Raw genomic sequence first — 21,940 nt, 5'->3', positions numbered from 1 at the left:
TTTTAAACAACATTATTAAGTGCAGGTCTGAATGAGCCTTAAATGCCTCCATTTGGGGAACCCCCACCCCTAGCCCCAGGTACACCGCAAGTGCCTGGGGATGGGGGTGGGAGTCCGTGGAGGGGAACTGAATTCCCTCAGACAAGGCACTTGGAGGGTGACATCAACTTCCCATTTCAGGGCTAGAAAAGTCCAAGTTCCCCACAAGGGGTAAGTAGAGTCGCTAAGGGGCAAAAACACGCGCACATCAGCGGTTAATTTTCTCTGCAGTCAGCGGCTCGGAAACTTTGCTAACAAGTGCCTCGGAGAGGTCTGGAGCGCGGAAGGGCTGGCGTGGCCCGGTGCGAACGGGTGGGAGCGCCCGGCCCCTCTGGAGTCCGGGGCCTGGCTGTGGGGGTAGTGGAGGGGAGTGGAGGGGTGAACTCCTTCCCAGCTTCCTTCCAGTGTGCCCCCCTCGCACTCTCTGCCCGCCGCCCTCCCCTTGGGCCAGGAGGGACGGTCGTCCAGGAGCCCCAAGGGTCACACGGGGCCGAAGACCGGCCGCGCAGCCTGGGCCGGCGCCGGCTATACCCGGACCCGCAGGCGGGTCTGCGGCGCTTGGGGGGCAGGGGGGCAGTCGGAGCCGCGGACGGAAGGGGGCTGGATCCTTGGCCTCGGTCCCGGGGGCGGCGCCGCAGCGCGAGCCGGCCGGGTCCCTCCCAGGGCGGGAGCAGAACAGGCGGTGCCCGGGCGGCCGCGGAGCTATGGACGGCAGCGGGCCCTTCAGCTGCCCCATCTGCCTGGAGCCGCTCCGGGAGCCGGTGACGCTGCCCTGCGGCCACAACTTCTGCCTGGCCTGCCTGAGCGCGCTGTGGCCGCACCGCGGCGCGGGTGGCACCGGCGGGCCCGGAGGCGCGGCCCGCTGCCCGCTGTGCCAGGAGCCCTTCCCCGACGGCCTGCAGCTCCGCAAGAACCACACGCTGTCCGAGCTGCTGCAGCTCCGCCAGGGCTCGGGCTCCGCGCCCGGGCCCGGCCCGGGCCCGGCCCCAGCGCCGGCCCCGGAGCCCACGCCGCCCGGCGCACAGCCCAGCGCGCCGCCCAGCGCCCCCGAGCCTTCGGCTCCCTGTGCTCCCGAGCCCTGGCCGGACGGCGAAGAGCCGGTGCGCTGCGACGCGTGCCCCGAGGGCGCTGCCCTGCCTGCCGCGCTCTCCTGCCTCTCCTGCCTCGCCTCCTTCTGCCCGGCGCACTTGGGCCCGCATGAGCGCAGCCCCGCGCTGCGCGGACACCGCCTAGTGCCGCCGCTGCGCCGGCTGGAGGAGAGCCTGTGCCCGCGCCACCTGCGGCCGCTCGAGCGCTACTGCCGTGCGGAGCGCGCGTGCCTGTGCGAGGCCTGCGCCGCCCAGGAGCACCGGGGCCACGAGCTCGTGCCGCTGGAGCAGGAGCGCGCGCTCCAGGAGGTGGGCGCGGGCACCGGGGGCGCGCCGGGGCGGGTGGGGGCCGCGCGCGGCCTCCGAGGGCCAGGGATCCCCGCCCCCACCCCTCTTCCTGGTAGGGTCCTAATGTCCTGCTCTAACCTGAGGCTCTTTGCCGTCCTTTCCAATACGGACAATGTCATCCATCCCCTCGCTGTGGGACGTTCTGCTCGAGATGGGAATGGGGGTTGGAGGGGCCCAGAGAGAACGCGGAAAGGACTGGAAGGGCGGACAGGGGGCCTGAAGCTGGGGTCCGGGCCGATGGGGGTCTAAGGCAAGGGGGAGCAGAGTCAGGCCCGCGGGCTCCCAGACCGGCTGATCCTGACGGCGCGGCTGTTGGGCCAGGCTGGGTTCTTCCGGGTTCCAGCTCAGATGGGGCCTGGGCTGAGGCATCGGGTTGAGATGGGTGTGGCAGGCGACAGGAGTGTGGCAGAGGGTGGACCGAGCATACAGACCGCTCTTGTCCAGCTGTTCCGGGGGCCCGTGGTGGGAGCATGTGCTCGCAGTCCGTCAGCTACCTCCGCCCCCAGTTTCCTCTGGCCTCCAGCCCGGTCTTGATGCCTCTGGCCTTGGGATTTTCCGTCTCTCCTGCCTGGAGCAGTGACTCACAAGACCCAGGGGACTTGCCCGGAATCCCCATTTTTCAGGCCTGGACTGGGGACACAGACTCTTTGGGGACAGGGGACAGATAGCTGAATGCCCTCTGAGCAGCACCTACCCCACTCTCTCTGCCTCTACCTCACTGAAGGAAGCTCTCCAGTGAGTGTGAGCGACATTGAGGAGCATCGATGCGCCTGTACTTGCCCACTGGTCAGAGAGGGGAGGCCCACGACCCACAGCCAGTCAGCCTCCCCCCCTCCGCCCCCCCGCCCCAGGCATTTGGGTATGGCACCCGCCTGGGCTTGAGGCACCCCGGCACATTATGGGACAACAGGGCCACCCCCCCCCCCCCCCCCCCACAGACCCCCCCCCCCCCCCCCGGTCATCCCTCTTCTCCCCCTTGCTGAGGCCTGGTAGCCCAGTGTAGGACGGTGGCCTCTGCCGGGCCCCATGCTAATTAACGGTGTCACCCACAGGCGGAGCAGTCCAAAGTCCTGAGTGCCGTGGAGGACCGCATGGACGAGCTGGGCGCTGGCATTGCACAGTCCCGGCGCACGGTGGCCCTCATCAAGGTCGGACCCCATGCTAACCCCATCCCCGTGCCGTCCTGCAGCAGGCTCCTGGCCATGGGAGCTTGGAGCATGCTCTGGTGCACTCCAAAGAAGCCTGTGCTCCGGGCACCGCCTGCCCCCGCCCCCCCCCCCCCCCCCCCCCCCGCCCCCCGGGGCATGAGCGGCTCCCCTGACCTGGCATGGGTCCAGGACCCCTCGGCCTGGTCCCTCTGTGCCCGCAAGAGGGCAGGGTGGGAAGGTGGGGTCTCGAAAGAATGGGGCCAGCATAACGCTGTTCTGGCCCTCACCCTTGTCCCCTGCGTCGTCCCGTGCAGAGCGCAGCCTTGGCGGAGCGGGAGAGGGTGAGCCGGCTCTTCGCCGAGGCTGCAGCCATCCTGCAGGGGTTCCAGACAGAGGTGCTGGGCTTCATCGAGGAGGGGGAGGCCACCATGCTGGGCCGCTCCCAGGGTGACCTGCGGCGGCAGGAGGAACAGCGCAGTAGGCTAAGCCGGGCCCGCCACAACCTCGGGCAGGTCCCTGAGGCCGACTCCGTCAGCTTCCTGCAGGTAGGCGCCGCTCTTAGGGCCAGAGAGGGTGCAGAGGGGGGACAGGCAAGGAATGGAGAGAGAGGGCAGCGGGTGCCTGGCCCCCGGGGCTGTGCCATCCTCCCGGCAGCGCTGCCTCCCCCAGCCCGAGGAGCTGGAGCCAGCAAGGCCTTAAAAGTCATTTATCTGGCACAGGGGTTGCTGGCACTGAGGCTGGCCCTGGAGGAGGGGTGCGGCCCTGGGACCGGTCCCCCGAGGGAGCTCAGCTTCACCAAGTCCTCCCAAGCTGTGCGGGCTGTGAGAGAGGCGCTGACTGAGGCCTGTGCCAGCCAGGGGGAGCGGCTGCGGGGGCCGGGCGGCGAGGAGGAGGAGGACCTGCGGAAGTTGGGCACGGAAGGTGGGTGCCCCCCCCAAGTGACTCACCCTTCCTTCCCCAGTCTCCCCACACGGGACCCCAGGCCTGGTACCCGTTCAGGAGCGAAGGATGGAAACTGCGGGCCTGGCGCAGGGTGGGACCCAACTCCTACCAGTGACGGGAGCCACCACTCAGTAATGACCCGTCCAGCCCCTTCGGCCACAACCTAGGGCATCAAAGGGGCTTCCCCTTCCCTGCCCTCTAGCTTCAGAGGGGCTGAGCCGGGAGGAGGTGGATCAGGGGCAGAACCCAAGGACCAGGCTTGCATGTGAAGACAGGGTGCCATATATGGGTGTGTGCCTGTCTCCGGGTACAGGCTGGGAGGAAGGAGGAGGAGAGGGATTTCCGTCACAGGTTCAGAGGAGGAGCACCTTGCACCGCTGCCCAGCCATGGGCCGCTGGAGAGCACCCCTCCCCGCTGTCTCTTCTGCAGCCGATGCCGAGTCCCAAGACCCCGATAGCACCAACAACCTCGAGAGTGAGGCTCCCAGGGATTACTTCCTCAAGTGTAAGTGGCCACCTAGGCTCTCCCCTCTGGGCCCTCCCAAGGCTGCTGGGCTGAACCCTAGCACACAAAGGCTTGGATTCCCACCCCCCGTCATCCTTAGGGTGAACTGGGTCACCTCACGGGGTGCTCTCCAGTCGGGCTGAGTCGTGCCGGTCGCTAGGAGGGGAGAGGCTGCGTTTGGGGCGGTGGGCCCCTCGGGGAGGGGCTGTCCCACCTACGCCTGGCCCTGAGCCCCCTGTCTCTTTCCCATCCGCGGGAGCAGTTGCCTACATCGTAGACCTGGACAGCGACACGGCAGACAAGTACTTGCAGCTGTTTGGGACCAAAGGTGTAAAGAGGGTACTGTGTCCCATCAACTACCCCGAGTCACCCACCCGCTTCACCCACTGCGAGCAGGTGCTAGGCGAGGGCGCCCTGGACCGGGGCACCTACTACTGGGAGGTGGAGATCATCGAGGGCTGGGTCAGCGTGGGGGTCATGGCTGAAGACTTCTCCCCGCAAGAGCCCTATGACCGGGGCCGGCTGGGCCGCAACGCCCACTCCTGCTGCCTGCAGTGGAACGGACGGAGCTTCTCCGTCTGGTTCCACGGGCTCGAGGCGCCCCTGCCCCACCCCTTCTCGCCCACTGTCGGGATCTGCCTAGAGTATGCCAACCGAGCCCTGGCCTTCTATGCCGTGCGGGATGGCAAGATGAGCCTTCTTCGGAGGTTGAAGGCCTCCCGGGCCCGCCGAAGCAGCACCCTGGCCTCTTCCATCGAACCCTTCCAGAGCCGCCTGGACAGCCATTTTGCGGGACTCTTCACTCGAAGGCTCAAGCCTGCCTTCTTCCTGGAGAGTGTGGATGCCCATCTGCAGATCGGGCCCCTCAAGAAGTCCTGCATATCCGTGCTGAAGAGGAGGTGATGCCGGAGGGCATCTCAGCTCTTGGGAAGCTTGCTTCTCTGCGCCCCCATCTTGCCCCACGGAAGGCGCCTTGGAGTCCCCCACCTCCCCAGGCTTCTCATTCCTGGAGGCCTCCACCTTCCATATACTTGGCCTTCCGCCTCTCGAGGAGGAGGCTCCCAGTCCCCTTCAAGTGCCCCTCAGACCGTGTCCCCCTGCAGGCCTTGTTTCTGGGAGAGAAAGCCAGAGCTGGGGCAGATCCAGGCTACCCCAACCTCTCTTTTTCCAGGTTCCTGGGACAGTGCCTGGCACGTAGTAGGTGCTGAATAAATATTTGTTGAATGAATGACTCCTTTTTCTATCCTTCTCTCCCCCCACCAAGAATTCTCACCTTTGGAGAGCTGGCCTTGAAAGGCAGGAGGTCCCAGGATTCCTGGCGGGGGGTGGGGGGAGCCCTGGCCCAGCCCTTTGGGGCAGCCCTACTCCCTGGTTCTGGGCCGGGGCAGCTGGAGGTGGCTTCTCCCAAGGGGGCCAGCCCCCCAGGCATTCTGGCTGCCTGAGCGTTTGCCTCGTAGCCTGTTCCTGTGAGCTATTTTCATCCTTGATGCCACAGCCCGATTTTGAACCTGCCTTCTGGTGTTTGTGCCCAGGGCTAAATGCAGACCACACCCCCCCCCAGAGCAGGACACCACTCCTGGGTGTGGGCAAGAAAGTTCGAGAGCTCAAGCTTCTTTCACATACACACCTCAGTCGGGGAGGGTTGTGGCCGAGAGGGCCCCAGGGTGTGGCTGGAGGCGAGAATAGCTCCAAGAAAGGGGTCTGTGTCCTCCTCTGGAGCCCGCCTCACTGTCTCCACACCCAGCCTTGCAGCTGGGACGGGGCTCCGCGCTGGGGAGACCCGGGCCCTGCACCCCAGCAGAGCCTTTGCTTCTCTCCCAGGAAGGCCCGGTGTCCCCTGCTGCCCCAGGGCCCGCAGCCTGGCCCGGGGTGCCCACTGCGTTCAGCTTGCCCCTGGAGGCTACACAGCAAGTGTGTTTCCAGGCCAGTCCTGATCCCTGGGTTCTCTGTGGCCCAGGTGCCCCCTAGAGAGGGTCCAGGCCTGGAGGACAGGGACAGACAGAGGCCTCTCAGGCGCTAGCCCAAGGTCAGACGGGACCATGGGTGAGTTATGCAGCCAGACAGCAAGGTCATACAAGTCTGGCCCTGCCTCGGCTGCTAAAAATAGCCCCTTCTCAGAGCTCTGCTTTTGCCCCAGCAGCCAGGATGTTGTTTTTCTGGGTGGGGCCTCCTTGCTCCTGGAGCTTTATGTTTTCCAAACGGTTTCCTTGGCAGCCAGGGCCCTCAGATCACCAGAATGGGGATGGCTGCTCCTGTCACCATCACACACATGGGCAGATGGGGGCTTGCTAGAGTCCCCTCACCTGCAGAAGCCTCCCACCTTTCACAGAGCCCCTCCCACCGCCACATCCTCCGCTAGGTCTCAGCTCACCCTCCCCCAGCTAGGCACTTCCTATCCCACACGCTCCCTTTGCAAAGAACCCTCGGGTCCCTGACTTTGCAGGGCCCTGGCATGTCATGGAACGTGAGCTAGACAGAGGGGGCCCCTGGTTGGAATTCGGGCCTGCCTAGCCAAGCCTGCAGCCACAGCAGTCCCTGCTACTTGCAGAGTGATGCCCAGCTTCCAGAGCTCATGAAACCTTGTGCATCGTCACACCAAATCCCAGCGTCTGTCGCTTTACAGCTCAGAGCAGGAGACGGGCTCATCTGGGCTGCACAGCTAGCAAGCGGCTGTCTGGGCCGGACTCCAGCTTTCAGCGTTATCCCCGGTCTGGAGTGTTCTCGGCAGCCCTGCACTTCCTCTGCGACTCTGGGACAATGCTAGAGCGGGAGGGGCGGCATGTGTGAGAGATGCTCCAAGAAGATCCCAAGCTCCAAGGAGGTACACTGAGGCAGGGCGGGCTGGCAGAGCAGGAGGAGCAAGCCGGGGGGGCCAGCCCCTCACTGCCCCTGCTGACACTTTAATCAGAACAGTTGGTATGGGCTTCATCCAGACTGCTTGCAGAAAGAGAAAGTGTTTAAAAGAAAAACATGTTAGAAAGCCACCCATCTAGTCTAAACCTTCTACCGCTATCATTTCCAGATGAAGAAACTGAGGCATGGGACCACGCAGGAGCTGCCCAAGGCCACCCAGTCCGGGACACCAGCTCCACGTTCCATGGCTTAGGTACGTCCTGTGCTTAGAAATCTACACACACACACACACACACACACGCACACACACACCCTGCTTCCCAGCAGTGTCCCTTGTGTAAGAAGTGCCCTCCACCATACCCCAGTTCCCACGGCCACCAGAGCCCTTGGCAGAGCCTGTGGTCTCCAAGCTCCTACCAGAGCCACCCCCCCGCCCCGAGCCCCTGCTGGTCACACAAAATGGTGGAGAGCAGAGAGTGTGAAGGGTCTTCTGAGGCTGTGTTTGGTATTAGCTGAATCTGGCTCCTGTGGGCCAGGCGGGGAGCCAACTTCCACTTGGGCTTTGTTTCTGTGGGAAAATGAGCTCCAGAGTCCCAAACAGCAGACTGAGTAGTGGCCTTAATCACTGCTCTGTCTTAGCAGCCACCGTCCTGTATCCTCATGTGTTTGCATTTGCCCCCCACACACACTCCAGGAGGAAAGTGGCTGAGCATCCTCTCCCCTCCCTTCTCGTCCCCTCCCCCGTCCCCTCCCAAGGACAGGCCTTCCTTCACACTCCCCTCCTCCCAGGCTCAGGGTGAGGCTGGACCCAGACTGTGGCCAAGCCGGGAGGGGCTGGGCGGGGCCGGGCTGAGGCCTGCAAATCCCCGCTGGGCTGGTGCTAGGGGTTCTGCAGGGGGGAAAGTGGCATCTAGCTGCCGGGTCTGCATCCCATTCAGCCCCACACGTGACACACGAATTCCCATTGGTGCTACCATGCAAAGCATGCAACGTAGATCACTCCCTTGTTCCACAGTCACATCTTCCAGAAGATGCATAGGAACTGCAGGAGCCCCTTAGGAGGTCCTCATGGGCTTCACCCAGGGTGGAACCCTCAACCTCCTTCCCCAGGGCCCTCAGAGATCCATGGCACAGAGCACTGAGGCAGGCAGGAAATAGGCTTTGGTATCCTGTGTACTTTATCTTTAAAAGACATTCAAACTTTGAATTTTACTCCATTAAGAGCTCCCATTTTGCTTTAATGTAAAAAGCAACACTTTTCTGCCCCAGCAGTGGAGAATTTTCAGGTGTGAGTTTTGGAATCAGAAAGTTTTGGCTAAAAATTCCCCTTCCGCCATTTCCTGACCATAGGCTTTGGGCAGGTTGTGAGCCCTTCCACGCCTGGGTTTCCTCACTGGTGAAACAGGATAAGAGTGGAACCGCATAGCATTATTTTGAAGATTGAAAGAGATAATGTAGGCGACGTGGTTGGCACAAGTCCTGGCACAGATTGAGCTTTCTTTCTTTTTTTTTTTTAAGATTTTATTTATTTATTTGACAGAGAGAGAGCCAGACACAAAGAGAGCACAGCAGGGGGAGCAGCAGAGGAAGAGGGAGAAGCAGGCTCCCCAATGATCAGGGAGCCCGATGCGGGGCTCGATCCCGGGACCCCAGGATCATGACCTGAGCCGAAGGCAGACGCTTCACAGCCTGAGCCACCCAGGCGCCCCCAGAGTGAGCTTTCAATAAGTGTTGTTGTTGTTATTATTCCCCAGAATAATTGAGTAAGATCAATACTCTTGGAGGATTTGTCCATCCTTGGGGGATCCCCAGATCTGTTTTTCAGGAGCTGAGATGAGCCCAGACCTTCGTCTGCCGGGACACTACGTTACATCCCACTCACTAAGATTGGAAACTTTCACTCACTCATTTAACAATATTTATGCAGTGTGGGGCACTGTGCTTAGTGCTAGGGATACAGGCATGAGTGACCTAAACAGGGATGCCCTGCCCTCATGGGACCTCACAAAGGGGCCACAATCCCACCTTCGGGAGATACCCAAAGGCACTGAACACAGACACTTGACCAGATACTTCCACACCCATGTTCCTCATAGTTATTCACAGTAGCCAGATGGCAGAAGCAACTCAAATGTCCATCGATGGACAAACGGATAAACAAAATGTGGTATTTACATATAATAGAATATTATTCAGCCTCAGAAAGGAATACTGAGGACACCTGCTACCACATGGATGGACCTCGAAGACATTACACTAAGTGACATAAGCCAAATGCAAAAGGACAAATCTCGTGTGATTCTATTTATATGAGGTTCCTACACTAGGCAAATTCAGAGACAGAAAGTAGGATGGTCCCTACCAGCAGCTGGGGGAAGAAGGGGGTGGGGAGTTAGCATTTAGTGGGGACGGAGTTTCAGTTTGGGACGATGACAAAGATCTGGAGATGGATGGTGATGAGGGCCACAGGACAATGTACTTAATGCCACCAAACTGTGCCCTTGAAAAGATTAAAACAGGGGCGTCTGGGTGGCTCAGTCAGTTAAGCATCTGCCCTCAGCTCAGGTCATGATCCCAGAGTCCTGGGATGGAGCCCCGAGTCAGTATGGCTCCCTGCTCAGTGGGGAGCCTGCTTCTCCCTCCCCCTCTGCCCCTCTCCCTGCTCATACTCTCTTTCTCTCTCTCAAATAAATAAATAAAGATTAAAACAGTAAATTTCTTTTAAGTAAACCTTACCCCCAATGTGGGGCTCAAACTCATGACCCCGAGAGCAAGAGTCGCATGCTCTCCCGACAGCCAGCCAGTCGCCCCAAAACAGTACATTTTATGTGATGTGTATCTTACCGCTGGCGGGGTGGGGGGGAGGTTCAGAACATGTCTCCTGTGCGAGAGAGACTTGAAAGACAACAGATGCAGGAAGGGCGTTCTGGCCTCCCCTTTTCTTCCTGAAAAGAGGAGATAAAACTCCCACGTGAAAGATGGCCTTCCTATACCAGGAGGAAAAAAACATTCTTATCACCAGAGAGGGGATGTTGAGGCCTAGAGACATCTATACAAATCAGCCTTGTTAAAACAACTTCCTTGAGCCTTCTCCAGGATTACTCTTCTTTGTGCAGCCTCGTGTATAAGCACTTAGGCCTAAGTTTTGGGGTCTTCTCTTTCCCACGAAGGCTCCTGGGAACATACAAAAATAAAATCTGTCTGCTTTTCTCCTCTTAATCTGTCTGATGTCGACTTAATTCTCAGGTCCCACTAGAGACCCCAAGAAGGTAGAGGAAAAGTTTTGCCTCCCCACCACCACAATAAAACAAAACAAAACCCACGTTTCCCAGATATGGAAAAAAAGAAAAGGACGGTGGCCTCGAGAAAGGACCCTACTAGGGTCAGGGAGGGGCTAATCCTAGGGGTGACCTCCTGCACAACAGAGAGCTGAGGCCTGCTGACCAAGGACAAACAGGGCAGGGGTGGGCAGGGCCTGGCCAGAACACTCCCACCCCCCCACCCTCCCACCCCCACCACCCCTGGGGCGGGAGTGCAATGAGGGTAGGGAACAGCATGAGGTGGACAAGCAAGGTCTGGCTTAGCAGAGCCTGGTCAGGATTCTGGACTTTTCCTGGGAGCAGGGTGTCACATGGGGAAACAGTACAATCAGATTTGAAAGTCTAAAATCCCTCTGTAATTTAGGTGAGAAGTGGGTTTAAGGAGAGAGAAGTGGACAAGAAGGACGAAGGATGCCCCACCTTGCGTCTTTCCAGGAAGGAGAGGAGTCCCCCCCAACCTCTGGGAAGGAGCATCCAGAATAGCAGGGAGGGGCCCGCATCCAGGACAGCCTCTCTGGGCTCTCTTCTCCCTGAGGCCCCTCCATCAGAGGGGTGGCTCCTCAGTGCTGGGGTGGGGACACCTTCAGAGGTGACACCCTTGTCTCTCTGGCTTTCTGGGGTTTTGGAGGCACAGAAGTGGAAACAGACAGCAGGAGGTTTGCGCAAACACTCCTGCAGCAGGAATTGCTCACAACAGGCCATGCAGCTGCCTCTGGGGACATTGAATTTGACAGAGCCGGGAGGTCTGGACTGGGAACGTGGGGTGGGGCTCATCTCCATAGCAACCAGAAATCACCCCAGATGTGCCCTGGCTCTGCCTCCTGATGGAGGAGCAAGGAACAGGCGTTACTGAAAGAGCCAGTCAAAATGACCTGCCCCGACATCGCTCACGTCCACATCACCGACGCCTCACGCGGCATCTGCGACCCCAGCAACACAGCCCACCCAACCAGCAGCAGATGGCCCAAAAGTGAGGGTCACCAGGAGTTTTCTTTCTCTCACTGGCTTAGTGGAAAGAGGACAACTGGGTGAGTGAAAAAAACTGGTGTATCGAGCGTGAATTGGTTCCGTAATACTCAGGTATGAGAAATGTCGGAATTTTTCCTAAATGAAATAAAATTTGATTATGAGCTGCCCTTTGCCAAGAGGTTAAGGTATTCAACCTCAGGCATGTTTGGAAGGGTGGCAGTCCTTCTCCTTGGTAGAACAATCGTCTGCGGTTTACACGGTGCCACCAGCCAGGAGAGCTTCTCTGGGGGTTGGGCATTTTCTTTCCACAGGGGCAGCTGCTGAGATACCCACTGTCGGGGCCCAAGTGGTCCTTGTACGGCGAGCCTTCTCTCCCCTGCGCCAAGCGAGGTTTGGGGATCGCGCCACGCTGTCATCTTTCTGCTCCAAACCCACTGTCGCAGTCCACTAGAGCTGTCATAACAAAGGATGACAAAGTAGAAACTATTGTCTCAGAGTTCTGAAAAACAGAGTTTGAAATCAAGGTCTTGGCAGATTTAGTTCTTTCTGAGGCTGTGAGGGAGAATCTGTACCAGGCCCCTAGCTTCTGGCAGTTGCTGACAATATTTGGCAATCCTTGGCTTGTAGATCTCTGCCTTCATCTTCCCATGGCCTTCTCCCTGTGTGCCTGACTGTGTCCAAATTTTCCCTTTTTATAAGGACACCAGTCATATTGGATTAGGGCCCCCCTAATGACCTCATCTTTAATGACATCAGCAACAAGCCTTCTTCCATTTAAGGTCACGTTCTGAGGTACTAGGGGTTAGGATGTCAACATATGAATTTGAGGAGGACACAATTCAACCAATAACACTCACCCTCTACATCTGGCTTCCCGATGCTGGGGTCCCCCTGGGCCACCGCCGGCGGCTCCCTGCAAGGCTCGGCCACCAGGGGGCACTAGAGAGCTTGCAGGGCTGGAGGAGGGGAATGAGCCCGGGCTCCCTAGCTGCTCCGGGCTCCCCACCATCACAGGAAGTCTTCTTCACTGGTGGTGGCAGCTTCATACGCTTCTGGGATACTTCACCTTTTCCTTTACCAGAGCTTTATTTTATTTATTTTATTTTTATTTTATTTTATTTATTTAATTTATTTATTTATTTTATTTTATTTTTTAAAGATTTTATTTATTTATTTGAGACAGAGAGAATGAGAGGGAGGAGGGTCAGAGGGAGAAGCAGACTCCCCGCCGAGCAGGGAGCCCGATGCGGGACTCCAGGATCATGACCTGAGCCAAAGGCAGTTGCTTAACCAACTGAGCCACCCAGGCGCCCTTTATTTTATTTTTTTAAAGATTTTATTTATTTGACAGAGAGAGCACAAGCAGAGGGAGAGAGAGGGAGAAGCAGGCTCCCTGCTGAGCAAGGAGTCCGATGCGGGACTCGATCCCAGGACCCTGGGATCATGACCCGGGCCGAAGGCAGCCGCTTAACTGACTGAGCCACCCAGGTGTCCCACCAGAGCTTTATTTTAATTCTTTACAGTAAATTTTCCCTGGTCCAATAGCTGCTGTGGTTTCTGCCTCCTGAATGGACACTTTCACACAACCCAAACCACAGTTCTTGGCGTTCGGCCCCCCTACTCCCAACAGCCACACCCCACCTCTTGGGATTGCCGGATGGGAGCAGAGCCGGGGGCCTACCACTGGAGAATCCCCCAAACTCTGCTTCTGTCCCTGGGCTCTGGGAAGCACCCCTTCCCCTCTCTAGATCCAGCCACTCACACACACACACACACACACACACACACACACACACACACACCCATCCAGCCCTACAGCCCCAGGTGCACACTGTGGGCCTTTCTGTCTTTGAAGGATGTGGCCACTTCTGTGCTCAGCCAGCACTGAGAACATCTGCTGGAGAACCCATAAGCCCGCCCTGGGAACAAGAAGGCTCGCCTGCCCTCTTGGCTAAGAGATGGGAAGACGCCTCTCGGCCTTTGAGTCGGCTACCACATAAAGAGTGAAGAAAGAACATAATATCCACACAACCGCTTTGCCACACAAAGAGGCCGGGACTTACCTAAAGCACACTGACACAACCCTTTAGCATACTGATTTGGGAACCCTAAATGTGAGACAGTATCAGCTTTAGGAGCCGGGTGGATGTAGGTACCCATGGTGGGGGTGGGGGTGGGGGTGGGGGGTGGAGGTGCTAGCCTCAACTCCAAACTTCCCTTCCCTTCTCTCCCCGCCGCATCCCACCCACCCCCACACTCAGCCTTTCTTCTGGAACAGGGGTTTTCAAGCTGAAGATTGCAAAATCAATTTAGTGCATAACAATTAGCAATTTTTCAAATTACAAAATAAAGTAGAAAATTGCAGAGTACATCAAAATCTAAAATAAAAATCGTCTCAAAGCTGGTCTAGGGAAAATCTTTTATTTTTTGCTTTTAGCTGATGTAATTCTGTCTCCTTTTAGGAAAAAAAAATAGCATGCATGATAAAATGCTTAAGCAATGTTTAGATGGATTTTAATAGCATTAAGATTTGTTCTGGGAAATTAGTTACCCACTCACCCACCCAGCTGTCTTCCATCAGGAGCCCGGTGACCAAACAATGGCTGACAGTTCTTTTTCTCTAAAACGTCCCCTTCAAGAGGGGATCTGTGAATTGGTGCACCAGGGGCCTTTTTCTTGGCTTGCAAGGTTGCAATAATACTTTAACATGTGCTAACTAATGCAACAGAAAAGTATTCTTCAGCAGCATTAAGTAAGGGTAGGTATTGATTCAGGAAAGTTGTACTCAAGCCCCGTGGGCCAGCCACCAGCGGACACAGCCTGCAGGCCTGCCCTGAGCCCCCAGCCACGAGGAGGAGGGAAGCAGTTCTTGTCAGGTTTGGATTCTGAGGAGCGCCCACGGAATATGCGGATCAGTTCTGGAGCGGTTGTCGTTTCTGAGAAGGAATCAGAAGCAGCGGGGACTGCCTAGGGATGGGGGACTGTCACTAGGTGAGCGGCTTAGCAGTGGGGCACCCCCACTAATCGCTGGGAATTGCAAAGCCTGTCTAGGGGTACCACTGATAAGAAAGCAGCAGTCGCTGAGAGGGGGCTGTCATGCTGTCTTATAACTGCCACATGTCCTTGGGAGGGAAGCATGTTTTCTGCTAGCTTTGCTGTAGGCTCTGGGTCTAGCCTGACTGACTGTTGGGCTGTTGTTTTCTATTTCAGTCTGAGTTGATTTTTACTCTTTCAGTCCCAAACAGGTCTTTCCTTTTCCTTTTTTTTTTTTTTTAAAGATTTTATTTATTTGAGAGAAGGAGTGCACAATCAGGGGGAGAGGGAAAGGGAGAAGCGGGCTCCCAGACTCGATCCCAGGACTCCCAGGATCACGACCTGAGCCGAAGGCAGACACTTAACCGACGTGGCCCACCATGCGCCCCAGGTCTTTCCTTTTTTGGTTGCACTTATAAATACAGATCTGTGTGTACCCAGTCTTGATATAAAATGTATTTCTTACTGTGGGTCAAGGTTAATAAAAAGCCACCATCTGGTAAACTGCTTCCTAATCTTTTCAATGTTGTGGCACACATCGAAAGTGATTCTTTGTTCAGTACAAATGGTAATTGTTCTGCTCACTGGGGCAAATACATAATGCTTCCTGGGGCTTCAGAGGTGACTGGGCGCTGGCTGTCCTGGGTGAAAGCAGCAGTATGTCAGGCCCATTCGGGCTTCTGCTTAGCACACCACTCAAGAAGCTTCCCTCTGGAGAATAGGAACTATTACAGTTCAGCGAAAAGGGATCATTTCTGGAAACACAAAGAGCCTATGTGGACTCCAAGGCAGGAGAGGTCTGAGGTCTGAGCCCTGGGCCCAGATGGGGCACTTTGCCGCTGACTTGGTTCAGTAATGAACTGCCCTTGAGCCCCTCAGCGTGGGTCCTGGAAACCACTGGCCCCCTTCACAGCTGGGAGTGACTCTAACAATGTGTTCACATGGTCATATATTTTAATTTTGTTATTATTGTTTTTTAAGATTTTCTTTTCTTTTTTTTTAAAGATTTTATTTTTAAGTAATCTCCACACCCAACGTGGGGCTCAAACTCACAACCCCAAGACCAAGAGTTGCGTGCTCTACTGACTAAGCCAGCCAGGTTTCCCACAGTCATATGTTTTTATTAAACTTGCAAAAATTGGACATTGAAGCTGGAACCAACTGAGCCTGCTAGCTCTTCTCCATTCTGACTTCCTTTTCAACACATTTCCTCTCCTGTCAGGAGGCCTAAGTGTGGCCACAGCTGTGTATACTGTGTATTCATGATTGTGTATTTTAGTTCTGAACAAAGCCTCCAAAAGCTGCAATAGCCTCTGCCACCGATGATGGAGTTGTGCAAAGGGGTGGGGGTGGGACTGGACTGTTTCCCCACCTTCCCTTTTATGGTCCTCAAAGCAATCATTCTTACATAACCTTTACTGGGTGGATTTTCGCTTTCTTTTTGAAATGTGTTAATAATATCTAGAATGTGCACAGTAAACAATTAAACAGTACAAGGAAGTATACAATAGACGGAGCCACCAGCGCACCCCAATTCCCAGACCCATGCCTCAATGGGATAATGCCAAAAACAATGTCTGGTGGCTCTTTCCAGAAATGTTATATCTAGATCTAGATCCTAATTTTAATACAAGCGAAAGTTTTTTGTTTTTTGGTTTTTTTGCAGAAGCATATTCATACACCTGTTTGTACTTAACAGACTGGTACTCCTTCTGTATCTGCACATAGAATTTGCTTTCATTTTTTTTTTTTTAAACAGTGGCATAGACTTCATGTGCCAAAATTAATTTAACTACTGGGGCAGATTTTATCACGTGCATTCATTGCACTTGTCCTGCAAGGTCCCACCTGCTTGTGCTTAAGACTTCATAGAAGGCTGTTACATGTCTCAATCTTTCTGGGTTTTGATTCTTCACCTAGGAAATCTCTCTCAAGAGATAAGTCAAGCAGGTGAGTCCCCATGTTGGCCATCCCGTGTCAGGGAATCAGCTGTCTGCTTAAACTCAAACTCTGATCCCTTAAGATTAATGATGCACCAGCCCCACCACGTGGGGAGTGACACCCCTCCTTACCCCCTCAAAGATCCACCTCAGAGATGGTGTTAGTTTATACAATAACTACAGCTGCCCAGGGGCGCCGCCCAGTGCTGGGTCCCAAGCTGAAATGAGTCAGCTCTATTTTGTGAGCCATATAACGGGGCCGCAGGTCTCGCCTTGTGCCTAGTTCCATTCAATTACTGCGAGTCTTGTTTAAAGCTTCCAGCTGCAGGGCGGGCCGGACTGAAAGCCAGAACGTTCTAGAGGGAGCAGCGCCACCGCGAGGCCAGCTACGGTGGAGACGGCCGGAAGGTGGGGGCGCTCCCGACCGGACAATGGGTTTGGTGGAGGCGTCAGGTCGGGGCACCGGGTTCCCCTCCCCACACGGACATTCTCACCCCCAACCTCGGAGGGTCTGGGTCTGACTTCATGACACGGACATAAGTTTTTCCTGACTCCTCTCTGCCAGCCCGCCAGCCCATCAGCCCACCACGTCCTGGAACCGGGCCTTGCACTCATCTACAAGGCTACAGTGACTACCGAATCCGGGGCAAAGTCATAGACTCAGGGTTCCGCAAATGCTCTTTGAGCGAACAAAGATGCCCCAGCAAGTGACTGTTCCCCATTCCCCACACCCGGTTTAGATTACCACCCTCATTCTGTGAGTATGCACTCTTGTGCTCAGGGCCTCTACGATTAATTCCCCTGTGGCGTGTCCAGCTGTTTATTCCTGTCCCTTTGAGGACGGGATGGGCAGTAGGGAATGCGCAGGCCGATCAGTTAGGCAATTAGGGGAGTCAATCCAGGCCTACGGTCTGGAAGACTACAAGTTCCAGAACGCATCCTTCCACTAGCGTAGGGAAAAGCCGATTGAGGGAGAATTGCCTTCGGGGAATTGTAGTCTTCAGCTTGTTTGTGATGCAGACGGAACTCGGGGGGTGGGGGGGAGCGAGTAAACTATTACCACGTGACGCTCGAGATCAGGTGGTTGGGCCAGGCTCCGCGCAAGAGCTGTGATTGGCTGACTCTAATACGAACGACGCCACTAGGGGCGGGCCCTAGAGGGGCGCAAGCGCACTGCGTTGGGAGTCTCGGGACCCTTTTCCGAGAGACTATGGCGCTCAACAAGAATCACTCGGAGGGCGGCGGAGTGATCGTCAACAACACCGAGAGGTGAAAACACTGCGGAAGGATCTTGGAGGAGGGAAGGCGGCCGTGGGAAGTAGGCCGGTGGGCGGTTGGGGATAAACCCGTGAACAGGATAAACTGTCGGGGTGCGGTTTGGGGGGAGGGTAACGGTTGGAGGCGGGGCCGGAGGCAGAGGGTGGGTCGCGGAGGAGCGGCTGGGATGTCGCGATTAGCCGTGGGATGGGGGGTGAGGCGGCTGGAGGGGGATGGGGCTTGGGGAGACAGGTGGGGCCCCGGGGTCGCTCTTGAGCCCCTTTCCCGGAGTCGATGACTTCAAGAGGTAGGAAGAGCGTTAGATAAAAAATAAATGCCACTTTTTGAGCGGTTACTACGTTACTACGTGCCAGGCCGTGCTCCTCTTCTACTTTAATATGTAAGTGCGGCGCGGCGGATCATACTATTCAACACATTTTACAAGTAGGGAAACAGGAACGGACAGGCTTAAGTAACTTGCCTGAGATCACAGAGCTGTAAATAACACAGATGGGATTCCAGGAAAGGCGTCTTTACTCTAAAGTCAATAGGCTTAACTACAGTACATAGCCTTCCAGTATATTCCAGAACTGCTGAGTTTCCAGATGAGAAACTGAGGCCCAGAGGCGCAGTTAAATAGATATTTGTCAGATGAACACATTTCCTGGCACGGTGTCCGTCCTTGTGTCTTTCTTCCCCGCCCCCCTGGCCCCTCCAATCAATTCTGTCCTCTCTTCTGTCTGTGGACTTCTCGGGGGCTTCTCTCTTGCTCCTTGGGCACAGGGAATTAAACCATCTAGCCTTGGTTGAGCTACGCTGACCCTGAAATGCCTCTTGAAGGCAGAAGGCTTATGAGGAGTCTGAGTCCTCAGAAGAGACTTGGTGGGATCAGAGCCTTATAGCCTGCCAGGGCCAGCACTCAGGAATGCTTGATGAGTCAGGAGAAAGCCTGGGATGCCCCTGCCTTCAAAATGCTGACGTTCCCTCCATCTTACCTGCTCAGGGTCTGCTGGACCAGCCTATTCCTGGTATGACCGCTTTTCTCTGAGCTCTACTTCTTAAATATATATATATATTTTTTAAGATTTATTTTAGAGAGAGAGAGAGGGCCTGTGGAGCTCAGGGGGTAGGAGCAGAGGGAGAGGAAGAGAGAGAATCCACAAGCAGACTCCCATGCGGGGCTCAGTCCCAGGACCCTGAGATCATGACCTGAGCAGAAACCAAGGGTTAGCCACCTAACCGACTGAGCCACCCAGATGCCCCTCTGAGCTGTACTTCTCTTTTCTGGTACCAGTCCTCTTCCCCACCTTCCCTAGTGAAGAAAGTTGTGATATTTGGGAGGAGGAGGAAGACAAATGGAACCATGTGGACTTGGACCTTGTTATCTTATAATCAGAGAAACCTCACATTGTTCCCGGTTTGTCTCTCTGTGTACGAGCCAGTCCCGGGCCTGGAAAAACACTTTTGATGCCATTTGGTAACATCTCCTGGGACTCTTTTTCTTTCTTTCTCAGTGGGACTTTGTGGGACAAGAATGTATCTGTCCTGGTGAGCCTCCTACCTGGCTTCGGGCTCTGTGCTGCTAAACAATGGTGTGCCTTGTTTTAGAAAATGCTTCAGCCTCATTTCTGAAAAAAATTGTGTGTACGGCAACTGGAGTTTAAATTAGTGTTTAAAATTTCATGTGTAAAATAGTGAGCCTTATTCTTCAAGTGATGAATCCCTTTGAGAGTGATGAAAGCCGCAAATTCTTCCAGAAAAATGCATGGACACCATTATCTCAAGGGCTTCATGGACTCACACCCCTGCAGACCCAGTTCAGGAAGCCCAGGTTTAAAGGAACCGTGACATCAGCCCTTTGGTAATGCGTAGAGTCATGCCTTAGAGGGTTTATATATCAGTACTAATAAACCAATGAAAACAGACACCTATTATAGGGTCTCAGAAGAAAATGAGAGAGTTAACCCAGGTAATCTAACGTGATTTGAGGGATGACGGTGTTACAGCTTTATTGCCCTTGGCTCTTCTGCTGTGGTCACCTGGGGGGTCTATATGTGGGGCTTGGGGAAATTCTGTAGACCCCCACCTCACTCATCTCTTCTGAGGCTGTATTAATGGTTTCCTTGCGGTGGTGTCCAAACAGGTTTGAGACCCGACGTGCTGATCACCTGCTTACCGGGGGGCGGGGGGGGTGGAGGGACGGGGGTTGTCAGTCCCTGGGGAAAGCAGGTCATGGCTCTGAACTGGCTCATCAGGGCCTGTCCTCGTTTCTCATCACAGCATCCTGATGACTTATGACCATGTGGAACTTACATTCAGTGACATGAAGAACGTGCCCGAGGCCTTCAAAGGGACCAAGAAAGGCACCGTCTACCTTACCCCGTACCGGGTGAGTCGCTCGGTGTGATGGTTTGAAAGCTTGTGGTTCCTGGTGCGGACGGTGAGTGTTAGGTCAGCCTCAGCCTCATGAGCCCAGTGGCCTCTGAACCTGGTGAACGTTAGCTCCTCGCTCACGTGTTTCTGTCATGTGCTCCTGGGTTCTAGAACCACCAGACTCTCTGGGCAGCTGAACCAACCCCTAGGCGTTGAATCCATGCAAATTCCAGAACGGTTGGTGTGAAATCTGTATGTTGTTGGGTGCCGCTGCCCGGATGACTTGGGCCTGGAGTGGGAAGGCTGTTAACGATTTTGATTTCTGTAAGCACAGCGCACGAGGCCTTCGTGCACGTCCAGAATGACAAATGTGGTAAACAGGGTACAGTAACATGGCCAGAGCCTCCAGGCTGGGCAGACAGCCCGGTACAGCCCTGCAGAGCCAGGAGTGCCAGACCGCAGCGTGGGCCTTGCCTGAGACTGACCCAGGCCGATGGGAGCCTTCCAGAGAAAGACAAATGGCCGTTCTTGGAAAAGGTTCACTGCCCATAGCTACCAAGAGTTAGAGTTAAAGATGGTTGGAAGAAAGGGGCATATCTTCCAGTTTTCATCACCGAGACTTAGCAGAGACAAGGGAGCCTCAAAACCCCTTTTATGGTGGCATCTTCAGTCCCAGATCAAAGGGTTTAAAAGAGGGTTTTCCGGGGCGCCTGGATGGCTCAGTTGGTTAAGCGACTGCCTTCGGCTCAGGTCATAATCCCAGAGTCCTGGGATCGAGTCCCACGTCGGGCTCCCAGCTCAGTGCGGAGCCTGCTTCTCCCTCTGATCCTCTCCCCTCTCATGCTGTTTCTCTCTCTCTCAAATAAATAAAATCTTTAAAAAAATAAAATGAAAGAGGGTTTTCCAGTTGTGGGGTGGGACACTCTTGCTGTGTGGGCAGCCCCCTTCTCCCGGGATCCAGCACCTCCTCCCCTCCTTCGCTCTCCTTTCTGTGAAGCTCAGGCTACACCTCCCCCTTCTGGAAGCCGGAATTCCCTCCCCCTGCCTCCTTGCCCTAGCTTTACAGCCCCCTTCACTTGCCCACCACATCCACCACTTAAATGGCAGAGCAGCCTGTCCCTCTCACGTGCCCCGTGAGCAGCACGTTTTCCTGGTGAATACCCACGTTCAGCCTCTCCAGCCAGGCTGCACGGAGAGCCTTTCACTTTCTTTCTTTCTTTTTTTTTTTTGTAAATATTTATTTATTTGACACAGAGAGACACAGCGAGAGAGGGAACACAAGCAGAGGGAGTGGGAGAGGGAGAAGCAGGCTTCCTGCCGAGCAGGGAGCCCGATGCGGGGCTCGATCCCAGGACCCTGGGACCATGACCTGAGCTGAAGGCAGACGCCCAACAACTGAGCCACCCAGGCGCCCCGAGTCTTTCACTTTCAAAGCTCTTTCCAGGAGCGTCTGGTGCAGAGCTTGCCCTGGGGCCGCGGGGCCCTGGCCCTGGGAGCAGACTCCTCACACACAGGAAGTGATAGCAGAGCGGGCCAGGCTGTGAGACGGGCACTGATGGCTCTCATCCTGTCTCCCTGCAGGTCATCTTTCTGTCCAAAGGCAAGGATGCCATGCAGTCCTTCATGATGCCGTTTTATCTGATGAAGGACTGTGAGATCAAGCAGCCCGTGTTCGGTGCAAATTACATCAAAGGAACGGTGAAGGCTGAAGCAGGAGGTGCGTGATGGGGGCTCAGGGACACAGACGGGGCTTCCAAAGAGGTTTTCTGGCCACGCCTCTGCTGTCTTAGAGACATTCCTCTTCGGCTGTCTTAAACACCCCCTAGCCTTGTCCTCTTCCTGGCTCTGGATTAGCTTCCAGGGCCCCCCACCTGGGCTGCCAGCTATTGAGCAGAGGGGGGCTTTTAACGACGAGAGCCAGGAGAGGCAGCCGGTGAAGATAGCAGCTCTGATGAGCTTTTCGGAGTGAAATCGGCCAAATGACTGAAAAATAAGTGAAAATTCTTAAAATTCGTGACCTGGGGAGTGTGTTCACATTTTAGGTATGGGAAGACCTGCATCAGGGCTTGGGAATGGCCTTTTCCCTACAGCCAGGAAGAGCCAGCTGTCCCCCCCCCCCCCCCCC

The 21,940-nt window shown here is 55.7% G+C and overlaps 2 protein-coding genes across 3 annotated transcripts in view; both read left to right on the top strand.

Annotated features, from left to right (window-relative positions):
• Positions 1-732: 732 nt before the first annotated feature.
• Positions 733-5,283, top strand: TRIM47 (tripartite motif containing 47). The gene is made up of 6 exons (XM_021691869.1): positions 733-1,436; positions 2,528-2,623; positions 2,938-3,168; positions 3,343-3,544; positions 3,996-4,070; positions 4,333-5,283. Exons 1-6 carry the CDS (start codon positions 744-746, stop codon positions 4,971-4,973), a joined length of 1,938 nt encoding a protein of 645 aa, XP_021547544.1. The 5' UTR covers positions 733-743; the 3' UTR covers positions 4,974-5,283.
• A 12,025-nt stretch (positions 5,284-17,308) lies between these two features.
• WBP2 (WW domain binding protein 2) overlaps positions 17,309-21,940 on the top strand; it is an 8,340-nt gene continuing 3,708 nt past the window's right edge. The window contains exons 1-3 of one of the 2 annotated variants that reach the window (XM_021691605.1): positions 17,309-17,454; positions 19,723-19,831; positions 21,397-21,532. In XM_021691605.1, the coding sequence (XP_021547280.1) occupies positions 17,396-17,454; positions 19,723-19,831; positions 21,397-21,532 (304 nt within the window). In that variant the 5' untranslated portion in view covers positions 17,309-17,395. The remainder of the gene's footprint in view (positions 17,455-19,722; positions 19,832-21,396; positions 21,533-21,940) is intronic. The other variant, XM_044921943.1, reaches the window with a different exon arrangement.

The sequence above is a fragment of the Neomonachus schauinslandi genome, chromosome 15 (assembly GCF_002201575.2).
Source record: "Neomonachus schauinslandi chromosome 15, ASM220157v2, whole genome shotgun sequence".
NCBI lineage: Eukaryota > Metazoa > Chordata > Mammalia > Carnivora > Phocidae > Neomonachus > Neomonachus schauinslandi.
Note: the sequence above shows the minus strand (reverse complement) of the source record. Positions and strands in the feature narration are given on the sequence as shown.

Bases quoted from the DNA above. Each gene is read 5' to 3' on its own strand.
- TRIM47 (XM_021691869.1), top strand. From the start codon at position 744: ATGGACGGCAGCGGGCCCTTCAGCTGCCCCATCTGCCTGGAGCCGCTC. The intron at 1,437-2,527 runs GTGGGCGCGGGC...TGTCACCCACAG, and splicing joins AGGAGCGCGCGCTCCAGGAG to GCGGAGCAGTCCAAAGTCCT. The intron at 3,169-3,342 runs GTAGGCGCCGCT...TATCTGGCACAG, and splicing joins ACTCCGTCAGCTTCCTGCAG to GGGTTGCTGGCACTGAGGCT.